A 25,412-nucleotide genomic window follows, 5' to 3' on the forward strand; every position below is an offset into this window, starting at 1 on the left:
TTAATAAGCAGACAAGCTACAAGAGCAACAAATGTACCATATAGGAAATACGCCAGCTGTCAGTCACATGACCTGTCTATTATGTGTATGTGTGAGCTAATATATACTGCCAGGGGGAGGGCTTCCTGTTGGCTGGGGATTTATCAGGCTGCCAATTTAGCTTACAAATACTGAGGTAAAAATACTGACCAAATAACGTGTGAACGAGGTCTAATACAGGAGGAGATGACATACAGATATATACTATGTACAGGGGAGATAACACACAGGTATATACTATATACAGGAGAGACGAAACACAGGTATATACTATATAGAGGAGGAGATGACATACAGGTACATACTATATACAGGAGGAGATGACATACAGGTATATACTATATACAGGAGGAGATGACACACAGGTATATACTATATACAGGAGCAGATGACCTACAGGTATATACTATATACAGGAGGAGATGACATACAGGTATATGCTATATATAGGAGGAGATGACATACAGGTATATACTATATATAGGAGGAGATGACATACAGGTATATACTATATACAGGGGAGATGACACACAGCAGGTATATACTATATACAGGGGAGATGACATACAGGTATATACTATATACAGGAGATGACATACAGGTGTATACTATATATAAGGGAGATGACAAACATGTATATACTGGGGTGAAAATGAGAGGTGTGAGGTGAAAATGAAAAGGTGTGAGTGCAAATTGAGAGGAGTGAGGGAAAATAGTGGATTGATCGGAAAATGACAGATGTGAGGTCGAAATGACAAGTGTTAGGGGGGAATGAGAGGAGTGAGGGGGGAAAATAAGAGGAGTGAGGGGAAAATGAGAGGTGTGAGGGAGAAAATGAGAGATGTGAGAGGGAAAATTAAAGATGTGATGGGGAAAATGAGAGGCATGATGGGAAAATAAGAGAAGTGAGGTGCCATAACTAACCACAGATATTTACAATGCCCAGGCAACGCCGGGCTCTTAATAATAATAATAATAATTTTTATTTATATAGCGCCAACATATTCCGCAGCGCTTTACAAATTATAGAGGGGACTTGTACAGACAATAGACATTACAGCATAACAGAAATACAGTTCAAAACAGATACCACGAGGAATGAGGGCCCTGCTCGCAAGCTTACAAACTATGAGGAAAACAGGAGACACAAGAGGTGGATGGTAACAATTGCTTTAGTTATTCGGACCGGCCATAGTGTAAGGCTCGGGTGTTCATGTAAAGCTGCATGAACCAGTTAACTGCCTAAGTATGTAGCAGTACAGACACAGAGGGCTATTAACTGCATAAAGTGAATGAGAACATGATGCGAGGAACCTGTTTTTTTTTTTTTTTATAAATAGGCCACACAGGCTCTTTAGCTAGTATATATATATATATATTCAGAGGATTAGGGGGTCACAGCACATAGGCATCGTCACTGAAGGGCGTATCACCAAGCTTTTAATGGTAGAGAGAGGGAAGTGTGTTGTGACACAAAGTAATTTTGCCCTTATTTTGGCCCTATTTTGCAGGGTGGGTGGGAGGCCCGGTGTTGATGCTCATAATGGCAGTGTGGTCTGCCACTATTAGTGATACACCAGTTTTTAACATGAGTGAGTGTTACATATGTTTTCTGGACATTTACAGCCTTTGCAGTACTAGCAATTGACAGCGAATCGATTTGCATCAAATGGAATTTTGGGGAAAAATTTGTTGCACCAAACAATTTCCAATTTCAAAAAATTTGTTTATCTCAAGACAAAACATATTCACCACCAGCTCAGCATCCCCTTTGATAGGAGACTTGACAGATTTCCTATAAAATCACTTCAATATGAACCAAATATGAAAATGAGAGCCATGTTCCTAGCATAGGATATAGTAGGTCTCAAAGTATGGCAGATCTGCCACAATGGTTGATTCAATTAACCCATATTGCCTGTTTTTCCTTTAAGCAACAGATGCTGCTCCTGATGAAAATGCAGAAGCCGATACAAAGAATCAACATAATAATGTAAAGGTAATATGGCACCTTCTACTGTTCATACTTGGCTATTTTGATGCAGTTTATTTCAATCGAATATTGAGATGAGAAATTACTTGACAGCTTTACGTTACTTCGTACAAAATGTGTTTACTACGGAAGGGAGTGTTTACCACTGGGGATATGCGAAGAAGTTGCAGTGGAGCCGCAAATTTTACCTTTTCCAACGCACAGGGCTAAATTCTTATTGATATCTAAATCATGAATTCACATGGAGTTGATATTTATCACGCCGGTAACTGGAACGACTTCTCAGTGCCATCCTACTCAATGCATTCACCGCTCTGCTTCTCCCAGTGTCAGGCCATAGTGCAGAACGACTAACAAATGAAGAAAGTGAAGGAGTAGAATCAGAAATATTAGAATAAAAATATATTGTATTACAATAGCTTTAAACAACACATCACAAAGTGGTATTCAATAGGATTCCATATGTTGGGGTACAAGTCACAACAAAGCTAGAAGCAGATATAACCCCCAGGTAAAGGAATGCCCAGATATAAAATTACTTATGTCCATAATAATGACTATAATAGATATCAAACCACAAGTATATCTGGCTAAATTCCTAATACCTGTGCTAATGCAAGAAGAAATTCAAAAAGAAATGTCCAAAGCAAAAGAGCAAAAAAAATCACCAATAATAAATAACCTATCTAAATATATATTGAAATTGGCAAAAAATGTAAGTAAATTCTAAATAGCTAGATATACACCATGCTCAGTGAACATAACAAAAGTGCAGTACTTAATTCTATCAATCCTCAATCGTAGCACATATAATAAGACCGCTATAAATAAATAAACATCAATAACTACCTATAGTCATGTTGAACGTGGGAAGGATAACCTACTGGAACGCACCTCGACGCGCGTTTCACCGCCTCTGCAGTTTCATCCTCCAAAATTCCTCACAACTGCTTCCAAGTCAAAATTCTGTGCTGCAATACCACCATTCTGAATTACAAAATTAGACACTCCCAATTTACTTTTATGCAAGACTCATTAATCTTCACCGAACGAGCAGCCCACCAATTTTTTCTTGGAACTATTTCTGGCCATAATGTACTCAACCCTGAGAATGACATCCAGAGGCGCAACAAACAGGGCCGGACTGGCGATCGGGCAGTTCTGGCATTAGGGCCAGTGGCAGTAGTGGGGCGCTCAAGTGTGCCGCTATCAGCACACTCCCCCCGCTGTCAGCACACTCCCTGCACTGCATTCAACTATCCCGACGTCATAGGCCGGCTTCACACTCAGCGTATGAAAATACGGTCCGTATATTACGGCCGTAATACGCTGAAATGTCCCGAAAATAGTGGTCCGTAGCTCCTCCGTAGGCAGGGTGTGTCAGTGTTTTTTGCGCATGGCATCCTCTGTATGTAATCCGTATGGCATCCGTACTGCGTGGTTTTCTCGCAGGCTTGCAAAACCAACATACCGCTATAGAAATGATCCATGTGTCCCAAAAAGAAAAAAAAAATATATATACTGTCTATATATATATATATATATATATATATATATATATATGTCAGTAGACACATATATGTATATATATTACTATTTTTTCCAGCGCTATACAGCTTGAAAGCCGGTAATTCAATTACCGGCTTTTTCTTTCTCCTTCCTAAAACCCGACATGATTTGAGACATGGTTTACATACAGTAAACCATGTCTTCTCTCCATTTTTTTTGCAGATTCCACACTACTAATGTCAGTAGAGTGTATCTGCAAAATTTGGCCGTTCTAGCTCTTAAAATAAAGGGTTAAATGGCGGAAAAAATTGGCGTGGGCTCCCGCGCAATTTTCTCCGCCAGAGTAGTAAAGCCAGTGACTGAGGGCAGATATTAATAGCCTGGAGAGGGTCCATGGTTATTGGCCCCCCCCCTGGCTAAAAATATCTGCCCCCAGCCATCCCAAAAAAGGCACATCTGGAAGATGCGCCTATTCTGGCACTTGGCCACTCTCTTCCCATTCCCGTGTAGCGGTGGGATATGGGGTAATGAAGGGTTAATGCCACCTTGCTATTGTAAGGTGACAATAAGCCTAATTAATAATGGAGAGGCGTCAATTATGACACCTAACCATTATTAATCCAATTGTAGTAAAGGGTTAAATAAAACACAAACACATTATTTAAAATTATTTTAATGAAATAAAAACAATGGTTGTTGGAGTATTTTATTCTACGCCCAATCCAGTCACTGAAGACCCTCGTTCTGTGAAAGAAAAAACATAATAAACCAACAATATACTTACCCTCTGCAGATCTGTAACGTCCAACGATGTAAATCCTTCTAAAGGGGTTAAAACATTTTGCAGCAAGGAGCTTTGCTAATGCAGGCTGCTCCTCGCTGCAAAACCCCGGGGAATGAGGCTAAATATAGATCAATGAGCTATATTTAGCTTCATTTGCGGTGAGGCACCCTCTGCTGGATGTTCATAGATCGTGGGAATTTTCCTAGAAAGCTCCCAGGCTTTCTAGGAAAGTTCCCACGATCAAATTTTGCAGATACACACTACTAACATTAGTAGTGTGGAATATGCAAAAAAAATGGAGAGAAGACATGGTTTACTGTATGTAAACCATGTCTCAAATCATGTCGGGTTTTAGGAAGGAGAAAGAAAAAGCCGGTAATTGAATTACCGGCTTTCAAGCTGTATAGCGCTGGAATAAATATTAATATATATACATATATGTGTCTCGCTGACATATATATATATATATATACCTATTCTATGTGTACACATTTATTCTACCTATTCTACTGTAAGCTGTCAGTGTGATTTTACTGTACACCGCACTGAATTGCCGGCTTTTCTCTCTAACAGCGCTGCGTATTTCTCGCAAGTCACACTGCTTGTCCGTGTGTAATCCGTATTTTTCACGCTTCCATAGACTTTCATTGGCGTATTTCTTGCGCAGTACGGTGACAAACGCAGCATGCTGCGATTTTGTACGGCCGTAGAAAGCCGTATAATACTGATCAGTAAAATACGGCAGATAGGAGCAGAGGCATAGAGAATAATTGTGCCGTATTTTTTGCGAGTTTTACGGACGTATTTTCTGCGCTCTTACGTCCGTAAAACTCGCAAGTGTGAAGCCGGCCATAGACGCTGGTATGTTGAATGCAATGATGTCGCTCCCTCTCCCATCATTCCCCGCTCTGCCTCTGATACTGCGGGTGCGTGATGACGTCATATCATCGCGTACCTGCTGTGTGTCAGGCAGGCAGACTGCAGCCACTGAGATCGGAGCCGGGAGCAGTGCGGGGCACGAGGAGAGGTGAGGAGAGTGGTTTTTTTTTGTTTTTTTTTAAATATATCAATGAGTGATAGCTGGATTGTGGGGTTATTGGGGGGCTGTATTACATTCTATGGGGGCTGGCTGCATTACATTCTATGGGGCTGTGCTGTATTACATTCTATGGGGGCTGGCTGCATTACATTCTATGGGGGCTGTGCTGTATTACATTCTATGGGGCTGTGCTGTATTACATTATATGGGGGCTGGCTGCATTACATTCTATGGGGGCTTTGCTGCATTACATTCTATGGGGGCTGTCCTGTATTACACTCTATGGGGGCTGTGCTGTATTACATTATATGGGGGCTGGCTGCATTACATTCTATGGGGGCTTTGCTGTAACATAGTAACATAGTAACATAGTTAGTAAGGCCGAAAAAAGACATTTGTCCATCCAGTTCAGCCTATATTCCATCATAATAAATCCCCAGATCTACGTCCTTCTACAGAACCTAATTGTATGATACAATATTGTTCTGCTCCAGGAAGACATCCAGGCCTCTCTTGAACCCCTCGACTGAGTTCGCCATCATCACCTCCTCAGGCAAGCAATTCCAGATTCTCACTGCCCTAACAGTAAAGAATCCTCTTCTATGTTGGTGGAAAAACCTTCTCTCCTCCAGACGCAAAGAATGCCCCCTTGTGCCCGTCACCTTCCTTGGTATAAACAGATCCTCAGCGAGATATTTGTATGGTCCCCTTATATACTTATACATGGTTATTAGATCGCCCCTCAGTCGTCTTTTTTCTAGACTAAATAATCCTAATTTCGCTAATCTATCTGGGTATTGTAGTTCTCCCATCCCCTTTATTAATTTTGTTGCCCTCCTTTGTACTCTCTCTAGTTCCATTATATCCTTCCTGAGCACCGGTGCCCAAAACTGGACACAGTACTCCATGTGCGGTCTAACTATAGCTGTATTACATTCTATGGGGGCTGTGCTGTATTACATTCTATGGGGGCTGGCTGCATTACATTCTATGGGGGCTGTGCTGTATTACATTCTATGGGGGCTGGCTGTATTACATTCTATGGGTGCTGGCTGTATTACATTCTATGGGGGCTGGCTGTATTACATTCTATGGGGGCTGTGCTGTATTACATTCTATGGGGGCTGGCTGTATTACATTCTATGGGGGCTGGCTATATTACATTCTATGGGGGCTGTGCTGCATTACATTCCATGGGGGCTGGCTGCATTACATTCTGTGGGGGCTGGCTGCATTACATTCTAAGGGGGCTGGCTACATTAATTCTATGGGGGCCTGCTGCATTACATTCTATGGGGGCTGGCTGCATTACATTCTATGGGGGCTGGCTGCATTACATTCTATGGGGCTGGCTGCATTACATTCTATGGGGGCTGGCTGCATTACATTTTATGGGGAAGGGCTGTATTATATTCTGTGGGGGCTGTGCTGTATTATATTCTATGGGGGCTGTGCTGTATTATATTCTATGGGGGCTGTGCTGTATTACATTCTATGGGGGGGCTGTCTTACCTTCTATGTGGGAGGGCTGTATTACATTCCATGGGGGGCAGCGGGCTGTATTACATTCTATCGGGAGGGCTGTATTACATTCTATGGGCGCTGTATTACATTCTCTGGGGGCTACATTATATTCTATGGGAAGCTGTATTATTTTCCATGGGGAGGTGGGCTGTATTATATTCTATGGGGGCTGTATTACATTCTATGGGGTGCTGTATTATATTCTATGGGGCACTGTATTATATTCTATGGGGGCTGTATTACATTCTCTGGGGGCTACATTATATTCTATGGGGGGCTGCATTATATTCTATGGGGAGCTGCATTATACTATATGAGGAGGGCTGCATTATATTCTATGGAGGGGCTACATTCTATGGGGGGCTGCATTATGCTCTATGAGGGGGCTACCATATATTATATATGCAGGGGCTACATTATACTATATGAGGGGGCTGCATTATATTCCCTGGGGGTTAGCGCTACAGCCTTGCAGCGCTGGAGTCCTGGGTTCTAATCCCACTCAGGACAACATCTGCAAAGAGTTTGTATGTTCTCTCCGTGTTTGCGTGGGTTTCCTCTGGGTACTCCGGTTTCCTCCCACATCCAAAGACATACTGATAGGGAATATATATTGTAAGCCCCATCGGGGACAGCGATGATAATGTGTGCAAACTGTAAAGCGCTGCGGAATATGTTAGCGCTATATAAAAATAAAGATTATTATTATTATTACATTATACTCAGGGGGCTACAATATATTCTGTGTGGTGGCTGCATTATACTCTGGGGTGGCATGATTATACTATATGTGGGCTGCGTTATACTGTATCAAGGACTATGGGGAATACATTATACTATATGAAGAACTATGGGGTGCATTATAGTATGGGAAGTGAATTGTACAACATGGATGACTATGGCGGTGCATTATACTATATGGAGCACTATGAGGAATGTATTATACTATTTGGAGGACTGAGGAGTGTATTATACTATATGGAGGACTGTGGCAGTACATTATACTATATGGAGGACTGATTAGTGTATTATACTATATGGAGGAATTGCAGTGTATTTTAATATATGGAGGACTATGAGGAGTGTATTATACTATATGGAGGACTGAGGACTGTATTATACTAAATGGAGGAGTGAATTATACTATAAGGAGGACTGAGGAGTGTATTATATTATATGGGGGACTGAGGTGCACATTATAATATATGGAGGACTATGGGGTGTATTATACTAAACAAGCAAAATGCTGCCTATTCATGGAGTGATTGGATTGTTTATGTGGGAACAGAAATCCTTGTTCTCAGCAGCACATCGCCGGTGTAAACTGTAGTTGTGCTGCTGATAACATGATACTGTATGGGGACAGATTGATCTAATTGTGATTGTTCTGTTTCCTTCATTCTTTCTCAGTTGGTGTAAAGAGGCCGAGAAACAAGCGAATGACTTCAGTATTGTCGATCACAATCGTTTAGCGGCCTGAGATCAGCGCATGTAAATACAACAGAAATGCTTCGCAGGGAGACCAGGCAAGGTTGATGACAGTTGTAGTTAGCACCCGGCATCTGGAAATAGCGCTAACGCTACTGCTTTTCCCAGCTGCCAAAGCATTTAATTCTGGTATGTGTAATGATTTTTAGGGTTGATGTCACCTGCGTAATGCCAGCTGCTATCAATCCCTGGTGTAAGTAATGGAGAGGTGTCTATCAGACACCCCCACTACTAGCCAAGACCTGGAGAGACCCATCGACTATGAAGAGTGGTGACGGTAGTAACAGTACCGCTCTTCACAGTCGCCGAGCTCAGCGCAAGACCCGGAATATCTGAAGAGTGGTGATGTTACTGATGTCACCGCTCTTCAGAGTCACCGGGTCTAGTGCTGCGCAGCGGAACCAAAAGTGGCTGTAGGCAAAGTTTATGGAGCATCAGAATGAGGATCCACAGCCTTTGGTTGTCTCATCCCTTCATTATCTATGAGATCCAGTTATGTAGGTAAAGTAGCGGCTTTTCTTGGTACTGCAACTTAAAGCAATAAATAGGACCGAGCTGTAATGCTGGATACAGCTGTAATTATATGTTATATAGTCGTGTTACACTCCCCTCACTTCTTGTAACCTACAAGTGTACAAAGATATTATACAGTCACCATGTGATAAGTGGGCCTGTGTGACTTCAAATGCCAGGGCTGAATTTTACTCCCAGTCCGGCCCTGGCAACAAATCATGTTTTATATCCCTAATTAATTCCTTAAAATCACCAGATCATTTCCTCCCACATGCAAGACTAAAATGTCCGAGACCCCATCCAAAGAGCACTACGATGTACCTCCTGTAAGACTCTGTTCCAACCCATACCTCAGAAACTGAGCCACCTGATCACTGCCACTCTTCAAGATAAAAACGAGCTCTCTACCCTCTTTTCGTACGCCAGCCCGGAGAGCTCCCCAGTAAAGGTAAGAGTGGCCTAGAATCCGTATCAAAAAGCGGATCCAGCCCTGTAATAAAACACAACCAAAGACAGTCAACTTAAAATAATAATTAGTGACACCTGAAATCGACCTCCTCCCACCTCCAATTACGAATATCACCCTTCAACTAATCGCTGAGATCTAATGTAAGCCCGATAACGCTGAGACTACCAATGCGCTGAATAATCTCCAGTGTTAAACCATAATCCGCAGCCGTTGTCGCAGTCCCAACCCGAAAAGAATGTGACTCGAAATGAGAAGAATCTAACCGTATGGCGCTCAAACACCTCCGAAATATATTGATAAATTGGGACCTCGATAAAAAGGAACCATCTTCATGACATAATGAAGTACCATCTTGCTGAGGCCTAAAAGTATTAAAGCCTTCCAATTCCAATGGAATTTTATACCAAGGGGGGGGGGGGGATCCTAAAGCCTTCGTCAAAACCTGCTATCAACAACCTTGCCTTGTTCTGATTGGGAAATCCATTTAGCATCACAGTTAGTTTCACCCGCGTCACTCCCATGGGTATAACTGGTAAGTGTTTTTGCCTTGTTCCTCCTTAAACATCTAGCGACACCATGTGAAGGACCACTGCAATGTGAGCACAGATGATTAAATTGGCAGTTTTCTCCAAATTTACACTGACTTTCATTAAATTGACAGCATAAACTCGGCTTTTGAAGTCCTGTTTGACCTGATTGACTTGACTGGCTGACTTGATTCCTAGTCTGACTTCACTGGCCGACCCAACCGGCCCCTCTTTGGAAGGAATGCCCATACCTAGTAGGGGCCTTCACCGCAACCAAAGATCTATATCCTTTTGCTACCATCTTATGGCGGGACCAACAGCTTTACGCTGATGAAACTGTTCGTCATACCTCAGCCAAGCTTGCCCCTGTTGATCCTAAAAGCCTCCCCAATAGAATCCATATAACAGAAAAAAGGAGAGCAGTTCTCAGGAGCCTTTTCCAATATGACTCTGGCCAAAATGAAAAGGCCTGAAGCCAGTCTGAGGAATCAAGCGCCATTTCTGCTTGTATTCCTCTTTCTTTTCACCATTGTCTCTTTGACCTATATCTAAATTGAATTTTTCCAGCAGTAACAGATAAAAAATACTTGACGTACTCATCCTTCCAAAATTTTCTCTAACTCTGTTTTTAAGATGCATATGAAGGGGACCTTCAAAACAAACATATGCCTCCCCGTGCACCCTATCATCAAGATGAATCCTATCATCCTTCTCCTTTTCGGTGTGAACGGATCCCGAAAATGAGTCACAAACACGCCCTATGCCCCCATTTTTTATTCCCTCTCAGACTACTAATTTGAGGACTAACCCATTCGGCAAGATGAGCACAGGTTGCCCTTCTCTCATCCAAACAGATTAGCAAATCCCTGACATTTGTGGAACAGGCTGCCACGAGAGGTGGTGAGTTCTCCTTCAATGGAAGTCTTCAAGCAGTGGCTGGATAGACATCTGTGTGAGATGGTTTAGTGACTCCTGCGTTGATCGGGGGTTGGACACATGACCCAGGAGGTCGCTTCCAACTCTAAAATTCTATGATTCTATGTAATCTGAGAACCGCACGATATAGAGGCTGAGATCCTGATACCAGCAATGTGTCACTTACTAGGCTATGTTTTTCTTTTTAACCTTCGTCCGGCTGAGTAGGTACAATTGTAACTATTCCGTTTTAAAATTGCAATAACTTTTTTTTCGAAAAGCCGTAGAGGGCTGAAATTTCGTGACATCTCTGCAGTTTTGGTCCAGAATATATTGGCCAAATTTCAATAAAATATATGTGAAGGTACAATTGTACCTCTGCAGCCTGTTAACGTTGTAAAATTATGCAGCCTGACAAAGGTTAAATAAAATCAGTGTTTTTTCAGCAGGAGATTATCACTACAGGACTTAATATCTTGTGCCATCTAGTCCAATCACACCCCAACCAGTGATTGGCACCTTGCTGACAATATACAGTGTACACAATCAGTGGTGGGGGCGGGGTTAAACACAGCTCAGCATTCCGAGCTCTGCTAGATCTGCAGCAGAGAAAACTATGATTATATCAAAATGACAGCAAGCAGCCCAGTAAGGGACATATTGCTGGAATCAGGGTTTCTGCTCATACATTATGCTGCTCTCAGATTACATAGCAAAAACCTGGTGAAAGTTTCCCTTTAAAGGTCATGGACACCTTCGAGTACCTATTTTTTTTCTTCACAAATACATACATATTTGGTGAAGAAGCATTTTTGCAATAAAAATTTACTTTATTTAGAATATTAGCTCCTTTGGCTTCTACATCCTCTCTGTATCAAAGTACATGGCAGACTACAGAATGAGTTACCAGTAAATAAGTCGGTGAGCTTGTCTGATGGCAGGGTCTGTAAGCATTATCACTTTTCTTTGAAAGTAAAACTTTGAGTTGGATATGTACTGGCTTTAAAAGTGATTCAGAAGAAGACCCTACCCTACTGTCAGACGAGCTCACTGAGGGATTCACAAGTATCTCTTTCTGTAGCCTGCCATGTACTGTGATACATAGAGGCTGCAGATGGTACACAATTTTGAAAGAAACCCAATTGAAAAAAAAGACAAGACTGAGCTAAGGTTTATCCTATAATACTAATTGTTGTATAACTGTACTACGTGATCTCCCCAGGGATTAATTCTGAAGAGGAAAAAAAAGAAGAACAGAAAGAAGACGGGGATAGCACCGCTACAGCTGGAAGAAAGGTAGTCAAGTCACATCAGTACATACAGGATATGGACTACAACCTGAGAGCATTATGTGCCAGACTTAATACATCAGAAAATGATCTATAGTTTAAGGTTTTAATGTTGCAAGTATTTAATAAAAAAACATTGGCAACGATTTTTTTTATTTCATGCAACGATCTTTCTTAAAAAAAGAAATTAGTAATCTTGCAATATTTACACTTGCCACAAGGGCCGTTTTAGACTCATTCTTCCTGTCCTTTCTTGAAGAGTTTTCAGCAGGCTCCTGACCAGCAGAGGATTGCAGTGACAGGTAACACCTCTGTAGACATCTGATAACACAGGATGCACCAATCACAATAGAGAAGATGTCACAGCTTTGCACACACATATTAGATGCTTCAAAACAAAAGAGTCAGTCTATTGAATCAGAGCCTGAGTCAGTCTATTGCTGCTAATGTATATGTGCAATGCCTGAAAAAAAACAGGACTTACGAGTGTAAATTAACCTTAGTATATGTGAAGATTGCAACAATTTTACTTTTTTTTTTAATAAAGACTTTGATGTGGGGGAAAAGAAACATAAACTTGAACACAAAAACCTGATTTAAACAGTAAGTCAATTTCTGATTAAACATTTCCTTTAAGGCTGGGGCCTACCAGCCATATATAAACTTTGCACCTGCAGCAGAAGCGATCCATAAGGCTATGTGCACACGTTCAGCATTTGCAGCAAAAAAAAAAAAGTGTTGGTAGAAAAAATGGTGCGTAAAATACACACGTTTTTGATGCATTTTGACGTGTTTTGCATGCTTATTTGATGCATTTTTACATTCAATTTTTCCCATTCATTTGAATAGTTGAAAAACTCTGAAAGAATTGACTTGCTGCAAATTTGAGAAAAAAAAAAGTGTTCAAATCCACAAGGAAAAGATAAGCTGGTTGTGCATTAGATTTCAGAAGTCTTATTTACGTTGCTGGTACTGTAAAACGTTGCATTTTTTTTCCATGGTAAAAACAAGAGGATAAAAAAATGAGGTAAAAATGTAGAGCGTGATCAAGCCCTAAAAGTGCACCTTGTCTTCCAAAAACCATATTATTATGTCATTATCTAACTTCTGCATGAATTAGCTAGTAAATAATTAACTATATTTGTTACATTACTAAATCTCGGCTTTATAGACCTGTAGGTACACCGTGTGATCCTAGCGGAAAAAAATTCTATTTTACAGGATATGTTAGAGTATCATTATTTTTATGAATCCGTGAGATATAGAAATAATTCCCTGTGTCTCCATATGAATGTGGAGGCACATGGAGATACGATATGGCTCCATAGAGGTCTATGAACATCAATTTTTATAGACAATAATATTGGGGTGCTGCACTCGCCATACATGCTGATATTTCCGTTCTTCATAGCATACAATGTATTACAGGAGCCTGCATGGATCACATGAGTCGTTGGGTTGTGTGGACATTCTGGACCTGAATAATGAGAAAGACGTCATTATAAGGGCTCTACACAGCAGCATACTTGGGGAACAGTTCTGCTTTGAGGTAACAAGAGGGAAAAATGTTATTAATTTCTACAACCAAAATGTTTTTAACATTCTCCAACCTGAAAAAGGTCATATTACATCATATTAATACACTGTGTGCATTGCTATATCTCACAGGTCATCACAGCCTCTGGTAGTCGTTGCTTTGGATGTTCCTCAGTTCAAGAGCGAGATCGATGGATTGACAATCTCCGTAGAATAGTGCAACCAGACAAGGTTAGCACCATTACATAATTACACCAGTCTGGTCAAATAGATTAATTCATCTATATTTTACACCTGTCCATGATATGACATTATGAAAAAAAATATCTTAAACTTCTAGTCCAAGTTTTTGTCCATATTTCCAAATGAATGGTCTCTCCACACAGGATAATTGTCAACGTGAAGAGTCTTCTCTCAGTCTCTGGATCCATGAAGCAAAGGGTCTTCCACATTCAGGTCCTGGTTCTCGTGCTCGTTATTTTTGTGAAGTCCATCTGGATGGAAGTCTTTATGGACGGACCTCAAGTAAGGCAGCTGAAGCCGGAGTTGTATTCTGGGGAGAAAGCTTTAGCTTGAGGGACTTGCCGTTCTCATCAGGTCATGTTGCCCTTCACCTTCTTCGAGAGGGCAAAGAAGCCACTGGAGTAGGGACTGTTACACTGGCATTAGAAGGAATGAAGGAAGGAGTGGAGAGATGGGTGCCTCTTGGTGGAGATTTGACTCTGAGAGTGCGAGGCAGGTACACAAAGCTTTGTGTTCTCCCCTTGGTGCAATATAAGGAGTTTGCAGAGTATCTAACGTGGAGATATCTGAAGCTGAGCAGAGCAATGGAACCTATTCTGAGTGCTCGTGAAAAAGAAGAGCTGGGAAGGTCCTTAATATATGTTCTACAGAGCACCGGCCAAGCCAAGGTGAGACAGGAACAGCATTTGGCAATTAATATCATGTCACTTTTTTTTCTATTTCTCTTATTTTATACTATTTTCCTCTAGGAGTTCCTTGTAGACCTTGGTGTAGCTGAGATTTCTCGCTATGATGTCCAAGATTCATTAATATTCCGTGAAAACACTATTCTCACAAAGGCTATTGAAGAATATATGAAAATGGTGGGACAAACATATCTCCAAGAGACTCTTGGTGCGTAAACAGATTTCTAAGATTTCATAAATCATACAGAAAAACTATAATTCTCTTTCATCATATCTACAGAAAAGAGACAATAATCAAATGTCCAAAAAGGTTTAAGTGGTCCAAAAATGTCTGTAAAGTTATGTAATAAGTTGTAACCTTAAACTTATAGGCCATAGTGCAAAATCTGTAATGGCACCCACAAACTAGTTGTTACCTCTCCTTCCTTCCTGGGCTACCTGCCTGCTGCTGCCGGGTCCGCTGCCGCCCATGCCGCCTCGTCCTCTCTGCCCCGGTCTCGTGCCTACGCTCCCCGATTGGACTCTGCGCTGATGTTCCGGCGCGCTCCTTACCCGCCGTCGGTGGCACACTCCTGTAGTTTGCGCAGGCGCATTAGGTCCTGACCGCGCTCGCTCCCCTCAGTCTTCTCTCCTTGAGTGACCTGTCCCGGCAGTGTGTCCTGTCCAATAGAGGACAGGCATCAGGTACTTCAGGCCGTCCTTCCTTAGTGAAGGCGCCTGATTATCAAGTTCCCTTGCCATAGTTAGGCCGCCTTGCTGTCTCTTGCTTCGTCTGCCTTATTTGCTATTAACCCGTTTGTCCTTCCTTTCTTCCAGAGTCCGCTCCTGTCCTGTGTTCTTTGGTCCCTGCCTTCATCTTCCCTTCAGTCCGGTTTTATCTCCTCGTCTGCTCATCTCAGTCAGTTACCAGTTCCAGTTTCCTTCTCCTCAGTTCCATTACCCCTTCTTCAGGTTCTCCTCAGCTTCCCTCCTCCCTGGCTCCTTCTTACTCTATTCTCCTACGTTTCTTCCCTCGTAGTTCCCTCTCCCTTTCTCTCACTGGTTTTCCCTGAGCCGATCCCTGGTCCTGGCATCCGTGATTCTAGAGGTTCCTGAGCTTGCTCCCAAACGATCCCTGTATAGGGGTTGGTTTATTCTGGTGTGCTCGCTCGGGGAAGGGTCGGTTCCACGGTCCAATGGGTCCACTCTTGGAACTCACCACCTTCGGCGTAACACTAGTGACCTTCAAAATAGTTATATCTTTGCATGTGGCAGAGGAGCCTTTTTGCCACCTCAGTGTCACGAGTGTGTCACGTCCTCTTGGGAGATCTGGGGTTAGAAGATCACTTCGTATTGTGAATCGCAGATCTTAAATTTAGCTCGTGTGTTTGTGTCCCATATTAAATGGATTTGGTTTCCTTTAGTGCTGAAAGGGTTAATGACCCTTTCTATGCTGGTCAGAAACTTGCAGCTCCATTTCAGCTGCTTCTGATCTGGTCATTACCTCTCCCTATAAAACCTGGTCAGACTTTCTCTGCCTTGCCAGTGAAAGTTTTGCTTCCTAGCTCCTTGGAGACACTGTTCTGAATGGGTGATCATTGTTGCTACTAGAGATTGTTGCGTACTGTTTTGGGGTGTATGCTTTCCTCATTCTCCTATTCACATTTGGTTGGTACATGCCTATCCTTCCCCATATACAGTGGGGCAAAAAAGTATTTAGTCAGTCAGCAATAGTGCAAGTTCCACCACTTAAAAAGATGAGAGGCATCTGTAATTTACATCATAGGTAGACCTCAACTATGGGAGACAAACTGAGAAAAAAAAATCCAGAAAATCACATTGTCTGTTTTTTTAACATTTTATTTGCATATTATGGTGGAAAATAAGTATTTGGTCAGAAACAAAATTTCATCTCAACACTTTGTAATATATCCTTTGTTGGCAATGACAGAGGTCAAACGTTTTCTGTAAGTCTTCACAAGGTTGCCACACACTGTTGTTGGTATGTTGGCCCATTCCTCCATGCAGATCTCCTCTAGAGCAGTGATGTTTTTGGCTTTTCGCTTGGCAACACGGACTTTCAACTCCCTCCAAAGGTTTTCTATAGGGTTGAGATCTGGAGACTGGCTAGGCCACTCCAGGACCTTGAAATGCTTCTTACAAAGCCACTCCTTCGTTGCCCTGGCTGTGTGCTTTGGATCATTGTCATGTTGAAAGACCCAGCCACGTTTCATCTTTAATGCCCTTGCTGATGGAAGGAGGCTTGCACTCAAAATCTCACGATACATGGCCCCATTCATTCTTTCATGTACCCGGATCAGTCGTCCTGGCCCCTTTGCAGAGAAACAGCCCCAAAGCATGATGTTTCCACCACCATGCTTTACAGTAGGTATGGTGTTTGATGGATGCAACTCAGTATTCTTTTTCCTCCAAACACGACAAGTTGTGTTTCTACCAAACAGTTCCAGTTTGGTTTCATCAGACCATAGGATATTCTCCCAAAACTCCCCTGGATCATCCAAATGCTCTCTAGCAAACTTCAGACGGGCCCGGACATGTACTGGCTTAAGCAGTGGGACACGTCTGGCACTGCAGGATCTGAGTCCATGGTGGCGTAGTGTGTTACTTATGGTAGGCCTTGTTACATTGGTCCCAGCTCTCTGCAGTTCATTCACTAGGTCCCCCCGCGTGGTTCTGGGATTTTTGCTCACCGTTCTTGTGATCATTCTGACCCCACGGGGTGGGATTTTGCGTGGAGCCCCAGATCGAGGGAGATTATCAGTGGTCTTGTATGTCTTCCATTTTCTAATTATTGCTCCCACTGTTGATTTCTTCACTCCAAGCTGGTTGGGTATTGCAGATTCAGTCTTCCCAGCCTGGTGCAGGGCTACAATTTTGTTTCTGGTGTCCTTTGACAGCTCTTTGGTCTTCACCATAGTGGAGTTTGGAGTCAGACTGTTTGAGGGTGTGCACAGGTGTCTTTTTATACTGATAACAAGTTTAAACAGGTGCCATTACTACAGGTAATGAGTGGAGGAAAGAGGAGACTCTTAAAGAAGAAGTTACAGGTCTGTGAGAGCCAGAAATCTTGATTGTTTGTTTCTGACCAAATATTATTTTCCACGATAATATGCAAATAAAATGTTAAAAAAACAGACAATGTGATTTTCTGGATTTTTTTTTCTCAGTTTGTCTCCCATAGTTGAGGTCTACCTATGATGTAAATTACAGACGCCTCTCATCTTTTTAAGTGGTGTAACTTGCACTATTGCTGACTGACTAAATACTTTTTTGCCCCACTGTACCTCTCTACCTTTGGTGAGTGTTTGTATGTTTGTTGCTTTCTGTTATCCTTGTTTTGTCTTTGTGTCTTGTTTACCTTACATTTCTGTACCATGCCTCCTGGGATGGGGGAGGGGACAGATCAGGTTTAACAGGAGCATAGTAAGATTGGAGCCTCTGGCCTTTCTACCTTCAAGAGTACCCCTGGGACAGGGATAGTTAGGGTCCCAGATCCAGGGACAGCTTGAAGCCCCCCTTCCTTACCAAGGACCATCACAGTGTGACACTTATGTACGCTAGACTCCTTGTAACATGGTGCGGGGCGGTTGCAAGGGCAAGGCACTCATCTTCAGTTCTCCTGCAAGTTACATGAAAATGTGAGCCCTTGGTGGGTGTGTGGACTTGTGCTGTGAGGACCTTACACTCATGCAGGCCACATGTAGCTGATGTTGTGGGCTTGCCAGATTTAAATGTTGCACAGTTCAATGATGGAGACCACCATTCCATAATAATTCCATCTTTACTGAATGATAATTTCATAAGGGTTATATACAAGGGATATCGGGTACAAAGTCTTATGGACATTTCCTTTACAGTATGAAGCATTATTCCACACAGTTTCCTTCCTCTGTTGTATACTCCAGAGCTTTCAAGGTACAGTTTCTTCTTTCTTCACTACAACCCAGCTTTATTGCTACAGTCCTGATCAGCAAGTCTCCTAATTTGCTCAGCGGTTCTACGTCCTATTTCTTCCACTACTGGCATTCTGTATCTACTGCTTAGGATCCTTCATTAGTCCCCATCTCTCAGTCCTGCTAAAGCCGGTTACCATCTGCGCTACAAGGTCTCGTGGCTAGGCGTCCTCTCCTAGAACCCATCTCTGGAAGGACACTCTGTCTCTTTCTATCACTTTTTCTTCATGATTGCACTATCCCTTCATCTTAGTCTCCACTCACTGTGAATCTCCCTTTTCACAGCTCTGCTCACATTGCACTCCAACCTCCAACTCCCCAACTACGAGGAAGCAGTCACCATTTCTTAACACTATCCCTTCCCTTGTGGGCTAGTATCACACAATAACTCTCTCCTACTCTACAGACAACTATCTACATAACCAACACATTACACTATCTATCTTATAACACTATGCCTTACACTATGTATTACAGTACTTTAAATTATCATATCCTATATTATACTAACAATACTTATCACACTCTATACAAAATATACTACATGGCACAGTATTTACAAAAGAAACATGACAATAAACTCACAACGCAACTTGTGTCTTCCGGTGTAGGAACGCGACAGCACAGTCTGCTACCCTTACATCCTCTATACCCCATATAGTGCATATGGTGTTGAGTATAGAAACCAATTCCTGTTTGCCAGGGCTGTGGATCATATAACAGCTCATTCTCATTCAAGTAAAGGTAAATCTGGTGATGTGGCTTCTCTAAGCCATAACTCAGGGTGAGCAGCACGGGCTAGAATGGGATAGTGCAGCAGAGCGGGCCTTGATTATTGACACATGGATCAGCAATAACCAAGACCGCAGAATATGCATTAGGCAGACAGACAAGTGGTGCAGGAAACACCAGATGAAGCAGAGTCAGGTGTGTGAATACACACAGGAAAAGTTGATGTTTTAACTAACCGGGACTTGCAGCAGGCAAATGGTTAATAGCAGAGGTGTATGCAGGCAGGGACATGAAGCACAAAGATGGTTAATGGCACAGAAATATCATATCATAGCAATCAGGAACTTGCAGCAGGTCAATGGTTAATGGAAGGCATTTACATGCAGGAATTTTCAGCAGGCAAATGATTAACCACAGGATAGAAGTGAAGAGAAGTAAAACTAGTTACTTGCTTGTAAAAATAATTACACACGGACAAATGCTCAACATACTCTCTCAATTTTCCTAAACTTCTCCAATTAGTGCAGGAGGACTGCTCGAGATGGTTGAGGAATTCTTTTACGTGGTTTGGAAGAAGCGCAATTTTTAAAATGACCATCCTCCTTCAGATTTTATATGTTACTCAAGCTCTACCGATTGTGATTCCGTCATCCTTCTTCAGAAGTCTTGTGTCATGGAGATATAGAGAGGGGTAAAAAGACAGCAGGTGTCTGGTTTCCCACACTCCTGCACTGGTTAGAAGAACTTCACCATCATATTACACAGTGCAGGTTTTTTCCTTGCCAACAGGGCAAAAGATAATCTGTTCAGTTGAAGCTCCTGGAGCTTTTCTACTTGGATTGTCTCAGGTGTTCAGTGTTGGCCATTCCTCTCTGCTGTATATCCTCACCTCTGTGTGGTGTCTCTCTGTGGCTTGAGTTTTATTTATAGATCTTTCGTTGTCTGCCCTTGGACCTTGTTCTGACCATATCTGTTTAACCTCTTCTGCTCTGATCCGCTATCCTCCTGGTATTCTGACCTTGAAACATTACCTGACTTTATCTCTTCTATCTGTCTTTTGACCTCGGACTCCTTGATTATCCTGACTCACGGCTTGGCCATGAGAAGTAACTAAGGGTCACACTTAGGGTATGTGCACACATTGCGGATTTCGCAGCAGTTTTCCATGAATTTACAGTACAATGTAAACTTATGGAAAACAAAATCCGCAGTGCACATGCTGCCGAAAAAAATGTGCGGAAACGCCGCGTTGTTTATTCCGCAGCATGTCAATTCTTTGCGCGGATTCTGCAGCGGTTTACACCTGCTCTATAATAGGAATCCGCAGGTGTAAAACCGCAGGTGGAATCTGCACAAAATCCGCAAAAAATCGCGCCCAAACAGTGGTTTACCCAAACATATGGGGCATAGGAGTACTCAGGAAAAATTGCACAACAACTTTGGGGGTCTAATTTCTCCTGTTACCCTTGAGAAAATAAAAAAAATGGCGGCTAAAAAAAATTATTTTTGTGGGAAAAAATTATTTTTTATTTTCACGGCTCTGTGTTTTAAAATACTGTGAAGCACTTGGGGGTTCAAAGTGCTCACCACACATCTAGATAAGTTCCTTGGGGCGTCTAGTTTCCAAAATGGGGTCACTTGTGGGGGATTTCTACTATTTAGGCACATCAGGGGCTCTGCAAACGTAACATGACGCCTGCAGACCATTCCATCAAAGTCTGCATTCCAAAACGTCACTACTTCCCTTCCGAGCCCCGACTTGTGCCCAAACAGTGGTTTCCTCCCACATATGGGGTATCGGCGTACTCAAGACAAACTGGACAACAACTTTTGGAGTCCAATTTCTCCTGTTACCCTTGTGAAAATAAAAAAATTGCAGGCTAAAAAATAATTTTTGAGGAAAGAAAAACGATTTTTTTATTTTCACGGCTCTGCGTATAAACTTCTGTGAAGCACTTGGGGGTTTAAAGTGGTCACCGCACATCTACACTGTGTGCAGAATTATTAGGCCAGTTGTATTTTGATCACATGATACTTCTTATACTTGTTGTCCTACTCCAAGCTGTTCAGGCTTGAGAGCCAACTACCAATTAAGTAAGTCAGGTGATGTGCATCTCTGTAATGAGGAGGGGTGTTGTCTAATGACATCAAAACCCTATATAAGGTGTGCTTAATTATTAGGCAACTTCAGGACAAATTGAACAATAACTTTAGGTGTCCAGTTTCTCCTTTTACCTTTGGGAAAATAAAAAAATTGTTGCTAAATGATCATTTTTGTGACTAAAAAGTTAAATGTTCATTTTTTTCCTTCCATGTTGCTTCTGCCGCTGTGAAGCACCTGAAGGGTTAATAAGCTTCATGAATGTGTTTTTGAGCACCTTGAGGGGTGCAGTTTTTAGAATTGTGTCACTTTTGGGTATTTTCAGCCATATAGACCCCTCAAACTGACTTCAAATGTGAGGTGGTCCCTAAAAAAAAATTGGTTCTGTAAATTTTGTTGTAAAAATGAGAAATCGCTGGTCAAATTTTAACCCTTGTAACTTCCTAGCAAAAAAAAAATTTTGTTTCCAAAATTGTGCTGATGTAAAGTAGACATGTGGGTAATGTTATTTATTACTTATTTTGCGTCACATAACTCTCTGGTTAAACAGAATAAAAATTCAAAATTTGAAAATTGTGAAATTTTCCAAATTTTAGCCAAATTTCTATTTTTTTCACAAACGCAAAAATTATCGACCTAAATTTACCACTAACATGAAGCCCAATATGTCACGAAAAAACAGTCTCAGAACCGCTAGGCTCTGTTGAAGCGTTCCTGAGTTATTACCTCATAAAGGGACACTGGTCCGAATTGCAAAAAATGGCCAGGTCATTAATGTCAAAATAGGCTGGGTCATGAAGGGGTTAAATAGCTGAGTGAAATGGATGATGAAGCAAACTTCTGTAATTCACATGGCAGCTGAAAGCTATGCTTCCGGAATACTCAGTCAGCACATAACTGCCTGAGCTGGTCTTAAAAGGCCTTCAGTAATGATGTCAGAGGTGTTGCCGGGTTACCGCAATAACCCGATGTGGACTAGCTCAAAGGTTTTCAACAATGGGGGAAAAAAAACAAGGTTTGACACCTGAGCCAAGCTAGGCTCTGTAACATGACAGCCTGAGGTTCCAGGTTGACCCTGGTGGCCAGAATGTTACAGAACCTGGCTAATTTCACTCTTCACTCGGGGATGTTCCAATGTAACCTTGAAATGTTCTATACCTTTGGACAAATGGGGCACTATTTAATGCTTAAGACAAGGCTCTTTTTCTAATATTTTTCAACCCTTCTGAGGCCACATATGTAGAAATAATATAATAATAACCTTTGATCAACAATTGCTAAACTCCAAATAGTAATATCACGGATAATGTCAAGAATTTCAGGCAAACAGATTGTGGGCAACCCTGAATAATATATGAAACACTTATTTTATCTCTAGGCCCCTTTATCGCCCACATTTATGCCTCAACCGAAAGTCATGAGATCGATCCACAGCGATGTTCACCAGAAGAACTCTGTGAGAACCGAGGACATTTATGGAGGAGCTGTGAAGAAGCCATCGAGAACATTATGCAGTCACAAATGTAATGTGTCACTTTATAATACCAGTATATCAATAAAGCCTATTTATACCAATATATATCTCTATACTAAATCTACATAGGTTGAGTACATTCCATTACTTATCCTGAGCCTATATTATAGTCTGGTCCTGGTCTGCGGCTGGCCTCCGTTTAAAGGTTCTATTGATAGTGTCTCAACATGACGTGACTGAGACCTTAGTTGTTTCAACAAGCCACGTTATCACTGGAGCCACCAGAGACCAGGGAAATGTCTGAAAAATGGAGGTCTTACCCTTTTTTCAGCTCTTCTTGAACTATATTGGTTATATATTATATATTTTTACATGTTTCTTTGGATGACAGGCCCTATGCTTGTTGTGTGCAGGTATTTTCCTCAAGAGCTCTTGGCGGTGTTCTCTACCTGGCAAGAAAAAGTCATCCTCCGAGGAAAGCCAGAATTGGGTTCCCGATTAGTCAGCGCCTGCCTGTTCTTGCGTTTCCTGTGCCCGGCTATTCTGTCCCCAGGACTATTTCAGCTCTCACCTGAACATCCTCATCCTCTTTCTGCCCGCGCTTTGACCCTGGTTGCTAAAGTTCTACAAAACCTGGCTAATTTCACTCGGTGATGATCCAACATGACTTTGATATTTTTAATGTGATGTATAATCAATTAGATTTATTTCAGTGAGGACATTTAGAAAGCCAATGCAGGGGAAATGGATGGCTGACCATATAATGTGTGGATGGGGTGGATTTGTTTAAAAGCAAAAGTTGCTCTTACTTTACGATTCCTTCAATGAAATCCATATGCCCAAATGAGACAATATAAAATAAGGGGGTTGACTTCATGAGAAGTCTTTTCAGGAAGCACACATTCCTCAAATTGCACACTTTGGAGGGAATGTTCACACCTGTAATTAAAGCTTGACTTCTATATGATGAATAGTTGTCCAATTTTCTATTGTATTTCAAGATTTAAAGGGTTATATCCAAAATAGTAACTTTTCCCCTACCTCACGGATATGGGACAACTTACTGATCACTGGGGTCCATACGCTAGAACCCTCAAGTGAACCCAAGATCATTACTCTGGAACCCGGGAAACGAACTTGGCAGAGCCCTATATTTCCAGTAGGCCCACAAGAAATTAATGGAGTGAAGGTCGAGCATGCATACTTCCACTCCATTCAAGACGGAACCTTATGCAAAGGGGATAACTTACTTTATTGGGAACAACTCTTTAATTCTTCACCATTTTCACTATCTTTACTTGCTGTTATGGAATGGGAACATTCTTGGTTACCACCAAAGGCTGAAAACCCATGTGGACCTAGTGCTGCTCTTATACCACAAACACCAGTCTAAGGCCTCATTCAGAAATCTGTTTTTCTCACGTACAAGAAAAATAGACGATTATTTTGATCAGTGAGGTCCGCATGTAACCAGTTGTTCTCGTATGTGGAGGAAAAAACAAAAGGTCACCAATCTTCTTCTTAATGACTATCCATGAAATCGGACTACACCCTCATGGCATCTGAGTGCAGTCCGATTTTAATATGGATTCATAGACTTGCATTGTCAATTTTGACTCAGCCATTGGATCAAAATTGGACACGCTTCATCGAATTTCCGCAGACCTCTTGGTCCGAGGAAAATTTGAACATGTGCACAGCCCATAGTCTATCATAGGTACGAGTGCTATTGGTGAAAACCGCACTCATATGCGAAAAACAGACACCTAAATGAGGCATAAAACTGATGTGTAGTAGAGAAAGATGTGCCAAACGTATTAAAGAAGCACTGAGGCTACGTTCACATTAGCGTTTTGCGTGTTTGCGTCGGGCGACGCAGCGGCGACGCATGCGTCATGCGCCCCTATATTTAACATGGGGGACGCATGCGTTTTTGTGTGATGCGTTGTGCGACGCATGCGGTTTTTTTGCCGCAAGCGTCGGGCCAAGAAAACGCAACAAGTTGCATTTTTCTTGCGTCCAAATTTCGGCAAAAAACGACGCATGCGTCGCAAAACGCAGCGTTTTTGCATGCGTTTTGATGCATTTTCATTTGCGTTGTGCGTTGCGTCGCCGACGCAGCGGCGCACAACGCAAATGTGAACGTAGCCTTACAATCAATTAAAGTTTTTATCCTCCTTAATACATTGCAATCATCATATTATATAGCACTGTGTACTTACAATTGCTTATTTTGCCTTTCTACCCAGGTACTTTTCCTTTCTCTGCTCTATGTATAAGCTAGAAGTCTCTTGTCCCTGCATTTATCATCTCCCTCTTCAACTCCTGACCAAGCTGCTCTCTCTTCCCCCTGCCAAGGACTTTTCCAGTGACTCATGACTCATGCAAGGAAAATTGACCTCCTGATTCTACATAGAGCTTAGAAGGATTCAGCTAGTCAGTTTTTAATAACGTGTTGTCATAAACCTAATGGAAAAGAGAAAAATTAGCTGGGTAGAAAGCCAAAATTAGAAATTGCATGTACACAGTGCTATGCAATATGAGGACTGCAATATACTAAGAGGATAAAAAAATTTGATGGGAGGAGGTGGAGTGCTT

The 25,412-nt window shown here is 41.9% G+C and overlaps 1 protein-coding gene across 1 annotated transcript in view; it reads left to right on the plus strand.

Moving 5' to 3' along the window:
• RASAL3 (RAS protein activator like 3) overlaps positions 1-25,412 on the plus strand; it is a 74,406-nt gene that overhangs the window by 18,640 nt on the left and 30,354 nt on the right. The window contains exons 4-11 of the mRNA XM_069766818.1: positions 1,974-2,038; positions 12,023-12,096; positions 13,518-13,638; positions 13,758-13,856; positions 14,012-14,536; positions 14,618-14,762; positions 22,719-22,863; positions 23,228-23,464. Coding sequence (XP_069622919.1) covers positions 1,974-2,038; positions 12,023-12,096; positions 13,518-13,638; positions 13,758-13,856; positions 14,012-14,536; positions 14,618-14,762; positions 22,719-22,863; positions 23,228-23,464 — 1,411 coding nt within the window. The remainder of the gene's footprint in view (positions 1-1,973; positions 2,039-12,022; positions 12,097-13,517; positions 13,639-13,757; positions 13,857-14,011; positions 14,537-14,617; positions 14,763-22,718; positions 22,864-23,227; positions 23,465-25,412) is intronic.

Source organism: Ranitomeya imitator, chromosome 4 (genome assembly GCF_032444005.1).
Source record: "Ranitomeya imitator isolate aRanImi1 chromosome 4, aRanImi1.pri, whole genome shotgun sequence".
Taxonomy (NCBI): domain Eukaryota; kingdom Metazoa; phylum Chordata; class Amphibia; order Anura; family Dendrobatidae; genus Ranitomeya; species Ranitomeya imitator.